This window comes from Panthera leo, chromosome D1, assembly GCF_018350215.1.
Source record: "Panthera leo isolate Ple1 chromosome D1, P.leo_Ple1_pat1.1, whole genome shotgun sequence".
NCBI lineage: Eukaryota > Metazoa > Chordata > Mammalia > Carnivora > Felidae > Panthera > Panthera leo.
Genome location: NC_056688.1, coordinates 86,239,013 through 86,259,367, shown reverse-complemented (window position 1 = coordinate 86,259,367; position 20,355 = coordinate 86,239,013). Strand labels below are relative to the sequence as shown.

The following is a 20,355-nucleotide window of genomic DNA, read 5'->3' as shown; positions in this document are numbered from 1 at the left end:
CCAGGAAGTGAGTGGTGCTGATTATGGGAGGTGCAGGGGAGAGTGGTAGGGAGATGCTGAGACAGGAAGGAACCGGACCCTGTAGAGCCTTGTAACCTCAGAGAGACCTAACACTTATAATGACTTGCAGATGCCCTTACGACCAGAGAAAGACGTACGGACTGATTAAATAATGAGTATATGCCAAACATTGTAGCAATCGGATTAAAACCCAGAACCTTTATAATCTTCCTCATGTAATCCCATCCCACTGTTAATTCAATATGAATAAGAATGTCACAAATAGAACATGTGAGGTCAAACACCACAGACACAGTAGAAAATCCTCAGCGGGATCCTTTATTTTGTTCACTTGCTACTTACAAGGTGAAATGTCAACCTGTAAAAGTTGTTTCTACCAGTTCAGCCAATGGCCTGGAACATCATCGTGTCCTCATTCCACGGTGTATAGTCCCGGGGGGCAGATCCAAGGGTCGCAGCTTCACGGGGACCAGACGGCGTGGGTTCCAGAGCTCGAGCTCCACGCGCTGCGCTTCCCCAGGACCCCACAGCCTCATTCCTACTGGTGATCAGCGAGGAAATGGATGGTATTTCTATTCATTTTTCAAAGATCAGACCTACCTCATTTACATGTCAAGAAAATGTTCTCAAGTAAAATAAAGTGTTTATCATTTTCCTATAGCTCTTTGAATGCCTGGCATTCATGTTTTCCCTACCTCTAAAATTCCTTTCTTTTTCACATTATCTTTCTTGATTGCTTCTTAATGTAAAAACAAAAAGCACAAAGATAGGGATTTGTTGTGCACATTAGCAGGTCCGTGCAGAAAAATGCACGGAGGTTTTATATACCATTTACAGTGACAGCTCAGAGTACAAAGTCAAGAAGGAAGAATCTGGAATATTAGACGTGCTCTGAAATAAGCCTACACAGGAGGACACCACTGTAGTTTCATCATAACTTTCTCTCATCAGCCGTTCAACAGTGGCAAATGCAAAAAACGTGCGGTTAAAATAACATAGCAGTCGCTTCATATATTGCCCCTAACCCACCCAACTTCTGAATATAGGGGCTCTTTCAAATTTTCTTCCCCTTTAGTCTACGTTTAATGGAAAAAGCTAAAAAATCATGTTTTAGCAAGTATCCCCATAGCAATTTACCCAGGTTTTAATGTGTTTGGAGAGAAGTCTCACTGAAAGAATAGCAATAATGATTTTCCAGTAAATACTGAGTGAAAAACAATTTTAACCCCAATCTGAGGTTATAAATTTGCTTTTTTTGTAAATGAGACAACTGTAGCAACCATCCCAGACATGAAAAGAAAGCCTCCCATAGTCTGCTGTTATGTATCAAAGTTCATCATGATTTTTTGTGAGATCTTCCCCATAATTGGTAGCTTGGCTTCCGACAAACATGTTCCAGTTGTCTAATATCTCCTCTTTAGTTAGCTTTTCATCCTGCAAGAGAGAGGAAAGACCTCTGTCACAGCAGCTCTGGTAACTCTGAGTAATAGTTCAGCATGAAGCTCATGTTATTTCATGGGTTTTCAACATCTAAAATATTACAGGTCATAATGAAGAAGCTGCTAGGTACCTCCAGCAGTCACTGTCACACTGCCCTGCAAAAACTAAACCGGAACAGCCCCCTGGCTTAAAAGCTGTGCTAAAATACATCAGGCAAGTCCTCGAGGAATTCAGAAGCTAGAACCCAGTTATGTCTACACACAGTGCTGACATTCCCCAAACGGGCCGCAAAGAATTCCATTCCCCTTTTATAGCCTGACTGCAAAACTCTACTGCGTCCCAAGAACTTGCAACAGTGATCCAACTGGAAGACACAGGACTTCTTTCTAAATCTTGTTTGTTTACTTGGATATTTATCAACAGGTATTGAAGTGCTGGGCATCAGAGCCAGCAGTAAGCGCATGCTTGAAGATGCCTGGGATGTAATGGGATGGCATCCTTGCGTCTGATAAATGACAGATGTTTGATAAATTATCTGCTGAGTGACTGGCTGAATGAACAAACCTGTCCTAGGGCAACTCAGGGTATATCTCTTAAATCCCTGCCCTGCCCACAGCAAACAAAGTTACTGGTTCTGCAGTCCTAGGAGATGGCAGTGAATTAAGTGTGTGGTCCATAGCAGACTATCCAGGAATGTCTGGGCCAATTGAGTTCACCGTGGGTTACCAAGGTCTTGGCTAGGGGCGCCTGGGTGGCTCAGTCAGTTAAGCGTCTGACTTTGGCTCAGGTCACTGATCTCACAGTTCCTTAGTTTGAGCCCTGCGTCCGGCTCTGTGCTGACAGCTTGGAGCCTGGAGTCTGCTTTGGATTCTGTGTCTCCCTCTCTCTCTGCTCCTCCCCCACTCACTCTCTCTCTCTCTCTCTCTCTCTCTCAAAAATAAATAAACATTAAAAAAAAATTTTTAAAAATCAAAGTCTGGCTAAAGTTTACAAGTCTGTAATGTAGGTCAAGAATGACACGGCTGCATGGGCCACGGGCCAAATGCTATCACTAAAGAAGCAAACAGAACCAATCTTATGTAAACTGTCTCCCTTCAAGGAACGATTCCAGAACAACTTGAAATACCTTGTTTTTGTCTGACTCATACACCAGGTGCCTGGCCTCGGCCTGAGCATGGTCATAGTCCTGAGGGAGGATCCAGTGGCGAATCTCATCTTTGTCCAACTTCCCATCCTTGTTCAGATCCCGGAACTCATTAAACTGCTCCCGTTCTGACACAACCCAGTCAGGCTCAGGGCCGTTCTCCTCGTGGGAAAACATATCCGCTAGAAGGGAAGGTTGTTCTTAGTTACGAGGACAAGTGGGAAGGTAAGTCAAGGAAAACCTGACCTCCTGAGTTTTTGGAAGGATGATGACCAATCAAGAGACCTAACCCAGAAGTCTCGTGGGCAGTTTCTTGGGGATAATGACAGAATGATTTATCCACTATGAAAGCTGCTTGGCAGAATAGAAAGAACTGAGTTTAGGAATCAGAAGATGAATCCAGTGAGTTCAGTGACTGGGATTAAGTTACTTAATTCAGTGACTGAGTCCTAAATTGTCTATAACATGGAGGTAATATTTAAAAACCACAGAGTTACTATGAAGATTACATAGGATACTCTCTATAAATACACTCTACAACCCAAATTGGCACTATCTAAGTGAAAAACCAATAAGAACCAACATCAAGCACTTTCTACAGTCCAGGTATTATACAAAAAATATTTTACATACACTTTTTTCATTTAATTTTCTTAACAATCTTATGAAGTAGGTATTGTTATTATTCCCACTTTATAGATGAAAACACTGAGGCACAGCCTTACTCCAAGGACCCACAGCTAGCATGAGCTCAAGACAATGTAGGAGCAGGAGCACTCTGCTTCCAACCCATGGCCTTTACCGCTTACTCCTATCGTTGCTGACATCATTCCCAAGGGGCTTTTGCATAGATCATTTTATTTCACCCTTATAACAATTATATACGATGGATTATTATTCTTATTATACAAAATGGCAGGGAAAGAAAAAAGAAGGCAATGTTCATATGCATTGTTTGCTAAGTCACTAGATCTTCTTGGACAACACAGCTACTCTGTGGGCAGTTTTCTCTTTAATGGAAACCCAAGTTGGAAATGTCAGGAGGTAGAGAGAGCAGGTAGTGAATCAAGGGAAAAGAGAAGGAAGACTCTTGTTTCAGCACACATTGGACCCACACTGGAAATCTGCAGACTGTTTTTGAGAAAGACCTGTCACATTTATTAGCTAACTTGGGCATCGTCTAATCCTACAAGCCTGGGTGCTATGTATTCCCATTTTATGGATGAGGAAGCTGAGGCTTCTCATGATTACGTGACTCCCACTGGGTCACACAGCTAGTAAGTGGAGAAGCCAGGGCTCCCAAGTGCAGTGCTGTTGTTCCCAGTGCACCACATCACCACCGGTTTTCCACTCCCTCCCACCTGAAAAGAAGGCTTCTCCATCAATGAAGTCACTTGCAGGACAAGTCCACACGTCAGGCCTCTCTGACTGCGAGCTGCTCAGAACTGGATTTTCCAGCACAATGCCCCCCACCTCCCTCCCTGCCCAGTGTGAAGAACGGAATGTTTCTTTTAGGCAAAGCCACTGGGAGTTTTGCCCCTGACTTTGCACCGTTTCAATGCAGAGTTCAGGAGGGCCAGGAAGAGCACACACTTTTAATCAAAAGTGCTACATTGCTTGTTTCAATCCGTCAGCCTTTTCTGTCTAATTCCATCACCACTGTCAAGGTGAGGCGTCCGCAGCTCTGAACTGTCCCTCGCGCATGCACCGGGCCGGAGGACGGCTCTGCGGCTTGTACGGACGAGTAGCCTGTCAGCATGTGTCATCCCACAAAGGTAGAGCCACCGAGATCACTTTAATTACTGTAGTGAGAGCCACCTGTCTGTTACCACAGGCCGACGAAGAACGGCGTTCGGTCCTGCAGATCAGATATAATTTCTAATGATTAGAAGAAACTTTGCTCTCCATTACCGAAGGCACTTGTTCCTGTGCCTGGGGTGGCAAAGTGATACAACCACAGACTAGAGACTGATGGTGACTCGGGCTCCTGTTTTATGCTGAAAGATAATTAACTGCCTCTATTAAATAGGAGTACAAAAATGATATGCATCCCATCCCTCAAATGATTTTCCAGCCTTTACTTTATTGACACTCGGGAGAAGAGCCACCACCACAAGGCAGCCTGCTGTTGGAACCAAGTAGCAGAGCCCTGAAGTGGCAGTGACAAGGGTCGAGTGGAAGCTGCCATGTTGCCTGCCCCAGTCCTTTATGCCTGGAGACCTACAGGCTGCTCGGGAGGGCTCTAGCCAGCCAGGTGACTTCTGACCCGGGGGCATTAATCAGAGCCCCACTCCACCAGTGCTTGGGCCCCTGACAACACACTTCCTGATGCTTGAAGGGGAGCCCATCAGAACAAAATGCTAGGTTCGGTACTCCCAATCAAAGGATCAAAACCCAGAGGCACACAATGGCTAATCAAGGGGCAACCGTGCGCTCCGTAAAAGGATGTACCTCTTTAAGAAGGGGCACCTTTCTGCAGATGCCTGGGTGTTCAACACAGCTCCATCTACTTAGTGCTTTTAGATCCCACAGACTGACCCACAGTGTGACTTCAGGGTCCTTCAGGGTCAGTCTGCTCTAGCCTAACTGTAAATCTGTCGGATCCCCACGTTCACTCTGCAAAGGTAAAACTACACAGTGTGGAGGAGGGCACCTCTCAGAGCCGTGGGCCCGCTCTTGGCCGCTGTGTGAAGTCTCATAAATGCCTCCCTGAGATTGTACCACTAGGGACTGGTATGACAAGGCCCTCCCCAGTGGGAAGGCACAACAATGGCAACTTCAGGCTTGCAGCTGTTGCTAAAAGAGACGTCTGACCAAAGCAGCTAGACATGTAGGTGGAAGAATGTTGCCCAGTTGGGACAGAAGAACAAGACCCCAGGCCACACTCACCAATATACTCGTCCTGATCCAGAAACCCATCCCCATTCTTGTCGATGTCCTCCAGAGTTTCCTAGGAAGTAGAGGGGAACAGAGAATGCAAGATGGCTATGTGCTCTACGAAAGTCTGAGAATTCTACCTACTGTCCTCCTTTCTCTGGCTTTTCTGGCCGAAAATGCTTGGAAACTTTTGGCTCATCTCTTTTCCTCCCCAGGTGTTAAGTTTCTTATCTGTAAAACAATAGGCAGTGGCTTTGGTTCCTCCTCCCCCATCCCATAATTGTAACAGCACAACACTCTCTTCACATGAAAATGTACGTATAAGCCCAGAGGGACTCTGATTTTATCAAGAAGCCATGCCAAGCCAACTACCTCCATCATCCAGCCAAATTATCCCTCAGCGGTACCTGTGAGGAACCCAGCTCGGGAACCACCAGCCTAGACAATCACAAAAAAATAGATTCCAGTGCTAACTGGACTATGAAGGCTGGGTTGGTGTCATAAAAATACGAAACAGTGAGCAACTAAAAAATAAAAGTGTATCTGACTTTTGAATGTATATGTTCTATGTTTAGTCCATTAGACTTCTTAATTAGGTTTATTGCTAGGGTGAGTAATTAAATGAATTTACTGTCCATTGTCACAGCAACTCACAGGCATATCCTGGGTTAAAGAAAATAGCCACCCAAGAGCAGAGCGTCAATCCAGAGGCACATAATCTTCTTGTGGACAATTCCCTAATCTTCATCTGCCTCTGGCAAGTTAGGTGTGGCTAAATGGATGTTGGGTGGTAAAAAGAAATGTTTCTTAGAGCCACTGCCCAGTCCTTAGTGTCTTGGTGGTCATGAGAAGGAAGAATAAAGCAAGAGTGGATCCCATCTACCAGCTGGAAAACTAAAATATAGTCCAGAGCTGATTATGAACAAAAACTTTAGCCACTTGTTTCCCAGCATCAAAGCAGTCAGAACTGGCCTGGCATATCTGCCCAGGAAAGAGATGATGGCATTTATTTTACTGTCATGGCAAATGAAGACATTTGGGACCCTGCCAGCCACTATGGAAAGCAACTACACTCAGAGGCCTTATAAGCATCTCTCAAAGCCTAGGGTCAGACTCATTCATCCTCCAAAGACCCAACCCGAAGAGGAGTGTCCTTCCAGCTACAGTTTTAAGTTTCTATGTGTCTTAACAATCATGCATTCCATTTCAGAGTCTTTTCCCAGTTCCTTCAAGGGTGCAAAATGGACAGAGACTAGCTTGTTGCTCACAAAACCCTTCTGCTCTTTTTGGGCACACATCTGTATTTCCCTGCCTTGTCATATCTAGAAGCAGTCCGTGGAAGGTAAAAGGGAAGATGATTCCTTTCCTGGCCAGAACAGTAAGGGTAGACTGTTGCCTTCTCCTCATTCCCTATCTTTTCCTTTGTCTCCCAGCTGGTTGTTGCCAGGATGACCTTGAAGCCACAAGATGGCAGAGTGTAAGATGTAAGCAGCCTGAAAGTACTTGGAGAAGTGCCCGGAAGACCCACCTGACTCAGGCCATCTGCACTGGACTTTTGGTATAAGCAAAAATAAGCTCTGTTTTACATGGCTAGGATTGGGGCTGTTTGTTACAGCAGCTAGCCTGCCCTGACTCACAGTGGTAGACAAGTATTCCATTGTATTCTACTTCAGAGTTCTTCTCCAATTCCCCGCAGGTTGAATGAAGAATGCTCTTTCTTTAGAAGAAGGGACAAGACTTTGGTTCAGATTTCGCTCTGGTCTTTTCCCAGTCCGGGCTCTTTATCTTACCAAAACCACAATTTCCTTCATATGCTCAAACTCCTCAGGGTGCAAAAAGGCGGTGAACTCCTCCCGAGTGGCTATCTGGTCACCATCGAGGTCTGCAGCCTTGAACCTTCTCTCATCACGTGGCAGCATCTTTTTAAAGGTGTTATGATCTAAAGGATCTTGAAACTCTTCAGGGTTTCCTGCAAGATGTGTGCAGAAACATTTAAACTGGGCTGCTAAGGAAAGCATTTCCTTCCAGATCAGTCATCCTTCATGCCCAAATGGTACACACAGGACAAAAAAGGTCCTGACCAATTGAGTTCTTTGAAGCATTTTACCTTTAGCATCTGTCCCTTCATCCCTCCTATAATCCAGGCCCCAACGGCTTATTGGGGGCATTATAGCAAGTGGTTAGGAGTGCTGGCTTGAGGCCATACTAATGTCCTACTTTTCTTCGCAGAACTCTGCTTTCATAATATCATTCTTTGACCTAGAACACGCACAGGCTCCCTAGTACCTGCAACATTCTGTCTAGACGTTTCTGTCTGGCCTTCATAATCTCCCTTAATGTAACCACGAGTGTGTGCTCCACCAGCTCTCCTCAGACTTATCTCCTAGCTCTCTCTACCACGTACCCAGTGGGGCTGCACTCTACGCTTTGCACACATTCCTCTACCTTCACAAACAAGCATGTCTTACATCCAAACCCTACCCACTGCTGAATTCACTGCTGCACCTTTGCTCCTCCAATGGACCCACCTTCCCCATTTGCCTCTATCTCTCCAAATATATATCCATTTTTCAAGGCCCAGCTCCCAGACCACCCTCCACCAGGAAACCTTCCCTGACTGCTTCAGCTCACTCGGTCCTTGCTGTCTGAAACTTGGCAGCATTTTGAGACTGTAGCACAGGCACACTTCATCTCTGCTCTGTTCTCTTTGTTCTTTGTGCCTCTGAGATTGTAAGCTCAGATTGGGCAGCAACCTAAGTCACTTTTTATTGGACCTGGGACCCCTCCCGCTACTCACCACCCACAGCTTCACTCAGGGTAAGGAGCTCTGTACATTCTTAGTAAGCAGAGGAGGATGTTATACAAGCAGGCTCTACTTAGGGGGTTGTGACATCTCCCGGAGGCAGTAGATGTGTTGAGAGAGGAGAGGCTCCCGCAAGGAGCTTGTTATATGGGCCCCAGCTGTGCAAATGCTCAGGCAGCACCTCTTACCTAGGTAGTAACCATAGGTGGCTTGTTTGTATTCTTCCCAGGAAATTTTATCATCTTTGTCCCGATCATAATCCTTCCAGACTTTAGCGACATTATCGTAGATGTATCTTCTCTGCACTCGCTTGATCCAAGTTTTCAGCTCCTCAGTAGTAACAAAGCCATCCCCATCACTGTCAATTCGGTCAACAATCTTCCTGTAGTTTAAAAAAAAAAAAAAACAACCCACAAGGCTATTATCAAGGCTTGTGTGATCCTGATCCAGAAAAAGATCAAACACCACAGAATCTAAAATGCATAAGCAAGTGAAATAAAAGCAATGATCCAGTTGTGCTGGAAAGGATCTTAAAGTTCATCTTTTCTGAGGGTAATATGCGTCCTCCCCCCATTGCCAATGGCAGAGACTACCAGCGGACCACGCCCTCTGTCCTGATAAACCCAGGCGTGCCTCTGAATCCTTCTCAACACAGCACTGTGCAGGTGGACACCACCAATTGATCAGAGTTGATTGTGAGATGAAACCCAACAGTCTTCTCCAGATGCAGTCCAACTCCCTTGTGTTACAGTGATGGAAACAGAGGCTGAGAGAAATGAGACGACTTTTCCAAGATCACACAGCTACTATTTAGTATGACAGGGTAAGAACCCATGTCTTCTGGCACTAGGTCTAATGCAAAATAAAATAAAATAAAATAAAATTTGAAAAAAAGGAAAATTCTAGGTAAACCAGAAGATAAGCGAGTTCTTTTCTTTTTCTTCTTCTTCTTCTTCTTTTTTAAAATATCACCACTTTGGACTCATACTCGACACTTAGAAGACCAGATCTTGTTGGCCAAAGCATAAAACGTCAGGGATGAAAGAGCCTTCACATCATGAAAACTATTCAAGAAGCCTGACCAGCTGAGCCAGCTACAGGAGCCTACACCCTGCCCTTTGGGTGAAGATGCCTATGTCCAGGGGGGGTCTCCTGCTCCACAGCTAGCCCGGGGTCCAGCAACTGCCCGCTGGACTCTACTGAGGTACCCCCAAACCCTGGTCCAAAGTAAACTTCAGGCTGGGAACTCACCAGTGTCCATCTCTAGGCCAGAGGGTCCCAAGCTAGAGATGCAGTCCCTGTGGGGAACTTCAAGGACACCCACAAGCCATTTCCAATGCTCAAGAAAGTTCCAGTAGTCGATTTACCTGGGATATGGTCAGCCAGGATACTTAGGGATTTATTTCTTTGCTTAGAGCTGCAGTCTATCAACTCAGCGGGAAAACTTTCTGTCAACAGAAGTTCTAACTGACACTCTTTCATTAATTAGAAATGGGGAAGGAATTTATTAGTACGTATAAAGTTACTGTCTCCTACCTGAATCTGGGGAGCCCGTTTCCCTCTTTCTCAGGAAAGTGTGAGTGCTATGAACAGCTTTCCTGTGTCCCCTCATTTGCCATCTTAACAGGTCCCAGAGCTAACAGACTAAGCCTCAAGTGTCCTCAGGCTTCCTTCTAGGGATTCACAGCCTTTCTGGATCTCAGTTTGCCTGACTATAAATTGGAACACCTGCTTTACAAGGGATGTTGTGGGGAATACAGGAGAGAATGTGTGCCCAGCCTCACTAAGGGCCGCAATCTAGATCACAGGTGGATGGAGAACTCAGCGAACACCCAGCAGGTAACAGAAGTAACAGAAGTGAGCCAATCAGGTCACGATCTCGCGGTCTGTGAGTTCGAGCCCCGCGTCAGGCTCTGGGCTGATGGCTCGGAGCCTGGAGCCTGTTTCCGATTCTGTGTCTCCCTCTCTCTCTGCCCCTCCCCTGTTCATGCTCTGTCTCTCTCTGTCCCAAAAATAAATAAAAAACGTTGAAAAAAAAAAAATTTAAAAAAAAAAAAAAAAAAAGAAGTGAGCCAAGACTCCAGGTGGAGCCTCGGGCAACCTGGAGATGCCCATCTCTGCTCCAGACGATAAATGCCACATGGGAATAGAAGTCCACGGTGTCAAGAGAAACCAGAAATCAGTGTCTGTATGTGAAATCGCTCAGTTTAAATGTGGGCAAGTAATTTACATTTTTTCTAAGAACTCATAGCATGTTTGTGACTGCGTGTGGCCTGTGGGCCTCCGCTCTGCAAGTCTCCAGAAGCCCTAGAACTGTCACATTTTCAGAATCTAAGGTCCGGTGGTGACTGCCTGGATCCAGCCCAAGCCTGGGGGCGCGGGGGGGGGGGGGGGGGGGGGGCGGGGCAGAGGGGACTGCTGCACCAGGAGCTGTGGGCAGAAAGGTGGCTTTTCACGTTCCATTACGGCCCAACCTTCCACCCACCTTCTAGCCTGGATTTACCTTACAGGTGAGTGTGTGTCCACTGCCTCCCTGGTAGCTCAGGCCAGAGACCAGATGTCCCCCCAGAGACCACTTGCCCACCCCACGTTAAGTCCAGAGCAAGCACTGACTGTTCTACTTCCCACGTGCCTGGATTCACAGTCTCCTGCCCTGGGGACTAGCTGTGCCTGGTTAAGGCACTCGTGGCCACTCCCCTGCCCCTGGTCTCTCCATCTGTGCCTCAGTTATGTTCTCTGTCCTCCTGCCTGTCTGACATTACTAACAAGTTTTTGGGATGGTGACATTTTGATTACGTACAGGATAACACCTAATCTCTACCTCAAAGAGATCCTTCCTGCTCTGCTCTTAGGTCCCCTCCCACCTCCCACTTCTGCCCTGTCCCTTTACTGTCCCAACAGCCTTCATCCCCCAGGACAGGTTTCAAAACTTTTATAAGCAGGCTGTTTTCAGGAATGCCTTCCTCTGCTTGTGCACCTGGCGACCTCTGAGCCATCCCGCAATCTCTGATCAGGTGACGTCCCCAAACCCCTAAACCTGGCTCTCCAACCTGAAGCCCTAGGGGCTCCTTTTCCCGAGTGTGGTCACTGTGGTTTTTACCTGCCGCCATCATAGCAATTACACATTAGTGTCTGCTTGTGTTTCTCTCCTCTACTTTTATTTATTTATTTAAAAAAATTTTTTTTAATGTTTATTTTTGAAGGAAAGAGAGACAGAGCGTGAGCGGGGGAGGGGCAGAGAGAGAGGGAGACAGAGTCCGAAGCAGGCTCCAGGCTCCAAGCTGTCAGCACAGAGCCCGACGCGGGGCTGAAACTCACGAAGCGCGAGATCATGACCTGAGCCCAAGTCGGCTGCTTAACCGACTGAGCCACCCCGGCTCCCCTCCTCTACTTTTAATTATAAGTACTTTGAGGCCTAGAGCATAAGATTTTATCTTTGTATCTGCCAAGCATCTAACACGGTGCCTGGCACACAATAGCCATGGAAATGTTTGTTGCATGAATACATGAACAAAGTTAAGGTGTCCCTACCAGGGCCAAATGCAGAGCAACTTCACCAGCACTAGCTCTTACCACTAGGCTTATGGTCATGGTAAAGGCATTAAACTGGAAGCTGTTAGGACTGCAAACTGCAGAGTTCCCTACTCCAAATCCCAAAACCTCCCCTCCTCCTCGTAGGTGACAGTGCTGCCTCTCAGGGTCCCAGAATAAATCAGTTTCCAAATGCTTCAAAGCTAATACAATAGGCTGAACTCATCAATGGCCCCCATTGTGAAGTCCTGAACAAGAAGAGAAAAGTACTTCTCGGCAAAATAAAAGGTGATTGTTTGGAGGTGACTTTGAAGTCCAAAGATCTTTTTATCAGGGCGGGCAGATGGTGCACCCACACAATAGGTATAATTTAGCCTCATATCTTAACCAACCACATTGGCCTTTGGTGGCCCCCTTCAGCACAGGGATGGCTGTTCTTTTTCATGTATCAGGACAGAAAGATCCTCCACTCCCAGGAAGCAGGTTCCAGGAGGCCTGGTGCCCAGTAGGCAGGGCTACTGGGACCCTCCCCCGCCCAGCCTCCACTTGGGACCAGGCCATGGCTGCTGATTCCTCTATGGAAGGGTTCCCAGATACCTCTGCACAATGACCAAGTGTGTCCCCAGGGGACCCGGAGAGGGTGCACTGAGATGTACCTAAGTTTTGTTTTCCAGGTTTGGTTCCTGATTCAACTGCCTTCAACTGTGAAATTCACAATCTGCCACCACACCCTCCAGCTTTTTGCCCTCAGTTGCCAAAGGACTGGGTGCCTCCGCAGACATCTGCTGGAAAGAGAAACTGGGGGACCGGTTTCCATTCCCACTTCCCACTCCCTATCCCCTAATGTCCCTATCTTCTCACCAAGGTTTGTATATCCCTGCTTCTGCTATCTCTACTATTAGGCAGAAGGCAAGAACACCCCTGCCGCGGCCCAAGAACACCCGCCAGGAATCTACCCTCTCCTTCATCTGCTCCTTCAGCTTTGATCCATTTGTGTTCATCCTGCAGACCTTCTTAGCAGTGTCACAAAACCTCCACCCCGGGAATTGGGGGAGAAGAGGGAAACTGGGAAGGTGGGGAAGAACTCATGTCACTAAAAGGCCACTGTGCACAAACTCTTCTTTTGTACCCACTCTCCCCTCCCTTCTGATGCAACCGAGGGGAGGGGGCGGGCCCTCGCCGCCCTGGCTCCCGCTGCCGCTGCCACGTTCCTGCCTCCCCGCGGGAAGCCACCCCGGCCCGGGCGCGGCGGCTGTCCCCACGCTTTGGTCCCCGGCCCGCGGGCAATTCAGCGCGAGCCCGGCCGCCGCAGCACCCGCCGGACCCCGCCCTCCGACCGCGCGCCCGATTTCGCTTTCGCTTTGCTTTGCGGCGCGCGTCCCGCGTGGCTCCCGCCGGGGTGTCCCCGCGGGCACCTGCGACGCCCCCCAGCGCGGCCCGGACCGCGGCCTCACCCCAGCCTCTCCTTGCTCTCCTCCGAGGTGAGCTGGTCGAAGGTCTTGGAGTCCTCTTTGCCCAGGAAGGCCTCGTGGTCGTACTGGAAGCTCTGGTTGTCCTCGGCCGGCCGCTCGCCCAGCTCCGAGTCGGGCCGCACCACGCGCTCCTTGCGCACCGTGGGTTTGGCCCGCAGCGCCCCGGGCGCCAGCGCCAGCGCCAGCAGCAGCCCCAGGGCGAGCCCCAGGAGGCGGTCGCGGCCGCCACGCGCCATCGTCAGGACGGGAGAGCGGCCCGCGGGGAGGCACGGAGCGAGCGACGAGGACGGCGACTGGGGAGTGGGGGCTCCCAGCGCGGCGGCGGCGGCGGCAGCGGCAGCGGCGGGGGAGGGGACGGGCCCGCCCCGCGCCAGAGCGAAGGGGCGCGCCCCGGGCCGCGGGCAGGGAAGCTTCGGGCAGCCCGGCTAACGCGCCCATTGGCCGCCGGGCTGCGGGGAGGGGGGGAGGCCGGGGAGGCCGAGCCACGTCGCCAGCCCGGGCGGTGGGCGCGGGGCTCGGGTTTCTCCTCGGCCCCTCCCCGCGATCTCGTCGCGAGGGGCGGGCCCAGGCGTACTGGGCTGGGGACTCCGGGCTCCTAGGAAGACGGGGAAGTTCTTTGTCAAGCAACAGATGTTCAGGATAAAATTCCCTTTCTCTTCTTCCAGTTATGGAGAATTGAAAGGAACGAGGCGCTGCCGCTCCCCAACTTCCAGCTGGGCGCCTGAACCCCAGCCCTAGACCTCAACCCCAAGATGCGCTCTTAAACCAAATTCATCCCCACTTACCCAAACTTGGAGTCTGGTACAAACACAAGAGGCTGGAAAGAAACCTGGGTGGCTGAGGTCCACTAGAAACAAGGGCGCAAACCCAAATGTTGGGGAGGGCCCAACAAGTAGATATGACGAGGGGCCAGCTAAACTGAGCGGTCCTGTATATGCCTGCTGCCAGGAGTGCAGGCCCCAACCTGGCAGATAGTCCTGTTACCTCCCCCGCCAAATCAGGATTTCGAGGTCCATGTTTCCATTTCTAAACCACGGTAACTCATTTTACAAAAACACTGCGCAATTCAAACAAATCTTGCCTATACGTTGAATGCTGGGCAATGCTACCAATATAGAGAAGTTCTGTAGAACTTTCTGCAGCCATAAAAATGTTCTGTCTCTGGGCTGTCCAATAGTGGGTATTAAGACACTTGATATGTACCTAGTGTAACTAAGGTTTTGAAATTTTAATTTATGTTCAAACTTAAATAGCTACATGTGGCCAGTGGTTGTCATACTGGATGGTACAGGTCTAGAGCAATGACTCTGTGTCATAGCCTTTTGAGACTCATTGAAAACCAAGGGCCTCCTTCCAGGAAAATGTGCATATAATTACTGACATGAATGTTTGATTAAAGTTTCAGGATGTTCATGGATTGTCTGAAGGCCTACTCTTGTGCCTCAGGTTCAGCATCCCTAGAAAATTAAGCCTGTGGTCGAAGAGAGGAGCCCCCTGGACAGAGGTACTCCTGGAGCATTTCCTTTATCTTGTTCTGTCTCCCCATCCTGATAGTCTAGAAAAGGTCACTGGGCTGTGCCTCTTGCTCTTGTAAGAAGGATGCCAGGACATTATTGGCATAGATCCAAGTACCTTTTTTATGAGGACTTCTTTCAATCAATTAATGAATAATTATTGTATGCCCATCATGGCCTAATTACTGGCCTGGGTGATGAGGGTACGATGCAGGATAAGACCTTCATGGTCTCTGCAGCTACAGGGTTTGTGAATAGATCATTCATTCATTCATTCATTCAATAAATTAAGCACCTGTTAAATGTCAGGGCTGTGATGGGTACTGGTTTACCAAGTAGCAAATCAGTGTGATAAGTGCTGCGGGGGAAGGCATTCAGTATTATGGGGGTACATCAGAGGGACAGAACCCAGATTTGGGGATCCACTGGGGAAAGCCTCCTAGAGAAAGGGACATCTAAACAGAGACTGAAGGTAGGTGGGTTAAGCCAGACAGCAGGGGTGTGGATATATGAGGGGAGAACAAGGTTCTGTGTGAGCGGGCACAGAGCAGAGGAGTTTGAGGTATTATCCTGGTGATGCTGTACATCCCCATCTGCCCGCAGTGAAATGCAGGGATGTAGTACTCGGTGCCTCACCAAACCTGAGCTGACTTTTCGTGGAACAGGAAGTGTGGTGCTTGAGACCAGATGTATTTCCCACTGCCGGTACAGAGGCTTGAATTTCTAGCAATAGAGAAACGTTACTCTGGGTGTAAAAGAGCTCCTTATTAAAATGCAAGGGCCCTGAGTAGGTGGCTTTGTACCTTCAGTGCTCATCACACAAGCAGGATGTGAATTGAGTAGGGGGGAGAAACAGAAGTGGGAGGAGGCACAGAAAGATCAAGAGGAGGAGGATTAGGAAGGGAATAGGAAAGTGGGTGGGGATTGGAGATAGTCTTTGCTTTGCTTATTCACAGCTTTGCCACAGGCAGGCTGGGCCCCTGGGATTGATCCAGACTCTCAGGATTGAGGACAGCACATCCTTTGCCCTATCCTAGTTGGCTTTCTGCCAGACACTAGTGCTTTCCAATAGTTAGATTGTTCCAGAGGTAATCTTGGCTCCTGTGAGAATCACCAGAGAATTCCAGCACTGCTGTAAACCCGGAAGAGCTTATATAATTTCCCCTGGGATGGCATACACTTTTTCTGTTTCTTTTGATGGAAACTAAAATGTCAAAATAACTATTCTTCCCATCCCCCGCTACTTGTTAAAAGACCTTATTTATTTGGAGTTTAGGTTTTCTTTACCATTTCAAAAACTCAATTTATTTAAAGTAAAAAACAACAACAACAACAACAACAACAACAAAAGAAAACAGCTCACCCACAGTGAGCCCCACATTAGGCATCCCAAGTTTTACAACATACACTTGAGAGACAAGCCTGCAAAACATTTAACTTTGAAAACCAATGGGGCTAGCATCCCAAGACCCACAAGACTGGGAGTGAGCTGAGAAACTGCTCTTCAAGGGCTCAAGGGCTCAGGCTCATCAGCTTCTGGGTCCAGCTCAGGAATGGCTGGTTGCACCCAGACTTTAAGTGAAGGGGGTTCACCTCTCTATATGAAAGCATCCCAGAGCACCAGAATCTCCCAGAAGGGAGCTTTTACACACATGTGGTGCCCTGAGTTTTGTGGCTGTGGCCTGGGACTCTCTTGATCACGTGGCTCTGAAGACCAGGGAGCTTGCAACCCTTGTCCCGTGGAACCATAATAATTGGTGTCACCATCATAGGCCCTATCTGGTGCACCAATTTTTGTGGCTACTGCTGGGGGGCACTTCTACATCACCTAGCTCTGGGGGCCAGCAGGACTTATGCTAGTGGGTCCCACAGGACTATGAACAAAGGAGACAGAGTTCTTAACCAGTTGACACCCCAGGGAAGAAAGAGCAAGAGGAAACAGACCCAGAAGCTCAGTCTTTCTGTGAAAGAGGCACATTAGCTAATCATCATCAGACTGAGACTTTAGGGGCAATGTTCTAATTAAACAGGCATCTAGGTGCTAACTGTGATCCTTTCCACAGAACTCTGAGGGTAGGCTCTATCTTTAGTCTCACCTTCTGTTGCAATCCAAAGTGCCAGTGTCTTCCTGGAGGGTGCCCATGTCCGGTGCCCCATTTTGGTGGCTGTTGCCAGGGGACACATTTACATTGCTTGGCTCTGGTGGCCAGTAGGGCTTATGCTGGTGATCCCACAGGACTATATATATTTGCACACTTTTTAAAAAATGTTTTTTAATGTTTATTCACTTTTTTTTGAGGGGGGATGCAAGCGGGGAAGGGGCAGAGAGAGAGGGAGACAGAATCCGAAGCAGGCTCCAGGCTCTGAGCTGTCAGCACAAAGCCTGATGCGGGGCTCAAACTCACAAACCATGAGACCATGACCTGAGCTGAAGTCAGAGGCTTAACCGACTGAGCCACCCAGTGCCCCTATATTTGCATACTTTTAAAAGCTGTTGCCTGAGGGTTTGGTTTCCAGTAAGTCTGAATCTAGCTGCTGAGATCCTCCCCCTTTGAGACACTGACAAGTCTTGGTACATCCTCAACCACTGGGAGCCGTTAAATATATAATAGCCTCCCTGGACACGCACAAAGGTTTAAAAGACAACAAAGAGCTGAGGCAGGGTTGAGTGACAAGGTTCATCTCCTACACAAGGCTACTCCTTGTGTAGACTGGGAGAGGGGACTGTTTCATCTACTAGATAGAAACCAACACAGGGAATCTGGCAAAATGAAGAAAACAGAAGTATAGTTTCCAAATGAAAGAACAAACTAAAAACTCAGAAAAAGCTGTAGTGAAGTGGAGATAAGGAATTTATACTTATCTCTGATAAAGAATGCAAAGTAATGGTCATAAAGATGCTCACCAAATGGGGGAAGAATGGGTGATCACAGTGAGAACTTCAACAAAGAGCTGGAAAATGTAAGAAAGTACCAAACAGATGCCACAAAGCTCAAGAATACAATAGATGAACTGAAATATACACTAGAGGGGTCAACAGCAGACTAGATGAAGTAGAAGAAAGAATCAGTCAACTCAAAGACAGAGCAGTGGAATTCATCCAAACAGAGCAGCAAAAACAAAGAAAGAAAAAAGAGTAGAAAAGAGTGGAGATCACTTAAGAGACTTTAGGAACAATGTCAAATAGAGTAACATTTTCATTATCGGTCTCCCAGAAGGAGAAGAGAGAGAAAAAGGGGCAGAAATCTGATTTGAAGAAATAATGGTTGAAGCTTCCCTAACTTGGGGAAAGACATAGATGTCCAGACCCAGGAAGCCCAGAGAATTCCAAATAAGAAGAACCCAAAGAGACCCACACTAAGACACATTACAATCAAAATGTCCAAAGTTACAGACAAGAAGAGGATATTAAAAGTAGCAACATAAAAACAACATGTTACAGGGGAATCCTCATAAGATTATCAGCATATTTTCCAGCAGGAAAGTAGCAGGCCAGAAGGGAGTGCTGGATAACAAACAAACAAACAAACAAACAAACAAACAAAAAGCCAAAAAAACTTCCAAATGAGAATACTCTACCTGGCAAAGTTATCATTCAGAAGTGAAGGAGAGATACAGTGTTTTTCAGACAAACAAAAACTAAAGGAGCTCACCAGTAAACTGGCCTTATAAGAAATGGTAAAGGGCCTTCTTTAAGTTGAAAAGAAAGGATGCTAATTAGTAACAAGAACACACATGAAATCACAAGCCAGCAAGTTTACCAGAGAGAACCCAGAAAAGAGACAGCTAGGTGCCTCCTGGGGTCAGAACCACCTCAAATACTGATCCCAAAAAACTTTGGCAAGGATTATGAGTTTAATGGGATCAGACTGGGGAGCTGTCTTTGCCCCAGGACATTGTCTAAAACTATAGAGCAATTAGCTGGCAATTAGTGGTGTCTAAATTTGGTTGTGACCCAGGAAATAGTCAAAGAGAGCTCTCTTTAAACCACTGTCATTCCAGGGTGACAGTGACCGTGTGCATGTCTAAGGCAGCACTTCCAAAGGAGCAATGCCACAGCCTTCACAATGTGGAGGAAGAGGCTTCCCTAAGAGAGTCCAGCCAGTTCCTAAGCAAATAAACAAGCAAACAACAAGAAGACCTAGAGGAGGAAGATGAGTATCTGGAGTTGTGACAGTACGTTATCTAAAATAACCAGTTTTCAAAAAAAAAAAAAATTACAAGACATTCAGGGGTGCCTGGGTGGCTCATTCAGTTGAGTGTCTGGCTCTTGATTTCGGCTCAGGTCACGATCCCAGGGTGGTGGGATCGAGCCCTGCATTGGGCTCTGTGTTGAGCATGGAGTCTGCTTGGGATTCTCTCTCTCCCCCCACCCTCCAGCCCCTCTGCCCTGTTTGCACTCTCTCTCTCTCTAAAATAAAAAAAAAATTAAAAAATGTTTAATGTTTATTTATATAAATAGAGAGACAGAGCATGATGAGCAGGGGAGGGTCAGAGAGAGAGGGAGACACAGAATCTGAAGCAGGCTCCAGGCTCTGAGCTGTCAGCACAGAGCCCGACGCGGGCTCGAACTCACAGACCGCAAGATCATGACCTGAGCTGAAGTTGGACACCCAACCAACTGAGCCACGCAGGTGCCCCTAAATTTTTTTTTTAATTTAAAAATTATAAGACATTCAAAGAAATATGAAAATATGACCCATATACAGGGAAAAAAATATAGGCAACAGAAATGGCCACTGAGAGGAACCATATCCTGTAGCCAATCAACCAGGAATCCTGTATCCAGCAAAGCTGCCTCTCAAAAGTGATAATGAAATAAAGGCATGCCCAGATAGGTAAAAATAGAGAATTCATTGCTAATAGATTTACCTTACAAGAAACATTAAAGGAAGTTCTTCAGGCAAAAAGCAAATGACTTAAGACAACAATTCAAATACACACACACGTGCACACACACACACACACACACACACACACACACCCCTACATGAGCATCAGTAAAGATAATAATGTAATTATAAAAGACAGTATAAATGCATATTTCTTCTCACAACTGATTTTAAAAGGTGTATGTAAAATATGTGTCCAATGGTATTGTTAGGCCTATGACATAGATATGTAACATATTTGGCAAACAATATAAAGACAGTGGGTAGGAACAAAGCTATATTGGGCTATATTAGACCAGGTGATAAATCAAATCCATAGGACAAATGAAAAGAACCAGAAATGGCAAATAAAAGGTAAACATAACAAAAGCTACAAGTATATGTTTGTTCTTTCTTTTCTCAGCTCCTTTAAAAGACATAAAATGATACAAAGTAATAATTATAACAATGTATTGTTGAGTTTGTAACATATATATAGATGTAATACATGTAAAAATAATAGCACAAGGGGGGGAAGAGAAAGGTTATATAGAATTAACATTTCTATATTTCATTGGAATTAATATCTAAAGTAGATTCTAATGAGTTAAGATATATAACATAAGCCTTAGTACAAGGACTAAGGAAATAACTCAAAAAATATGCAGGGAAAAAAATCATT

The 20,355-nt window shown here is 46.9% G+C and overlaps 1 protein-coding gene across 1 annotated transcript; it reads right to left on the bottom strand.

Moving 5' to 3' along the window:
- Nucleotides 1–311: 311 nt before the first annotated feature.
- Nucleotides 312–13,621, bottom strand: RCN1 (reticulocalbin 1). Its single transcript, XM_042906418.1, has 6 exons — nt 13,271–13,621; nt 8,474–8,667; nt 7,273–7,451; nt 5,495–5,555; nt 2,588–2,787; nt 312–1,455 (listed from the first exon to the last, which is right to left on the bottom strand). Exons 1-6 carry the CDS (start codon nt 13,522–13,524, stop codon nt 1,348–1,350), a joined length of 996 nt encoding a protein of 331 aa, XP_042762352.1. The 5' UTR covers nt 13,525–13,621; the 3' UTR covers nt 312–1,347.
- Nucleotides 13,622–20,355: the final 6,734 nt, after the last annotated feature.

Bases quoted from the DNA above. Each gene is read 5' to 3' on its own strand.
- RCN1 (XM_042906418.1), bottom strand. From the start codon at position 13,524: ATGGCGCGTGGCGGCCGCGACCGCCTCCTGGGGCTCGCCCTGGGGCTG. The intron at 5,556-7,272 runs GTAAGATAAAGA...TCTACTTCCTAG, and splicing joins TGAAGGAAATTGTGGTTTTG to GAAACTCTGGAGGACATCGA. The intron at 1,456-2,587 runs GTATTTCAAGTT...TCTCTCTTGCAG, and splicing joins ATGAGTCAGACAAAAACAAG to GATGAAAAGCTAACTAAAGA.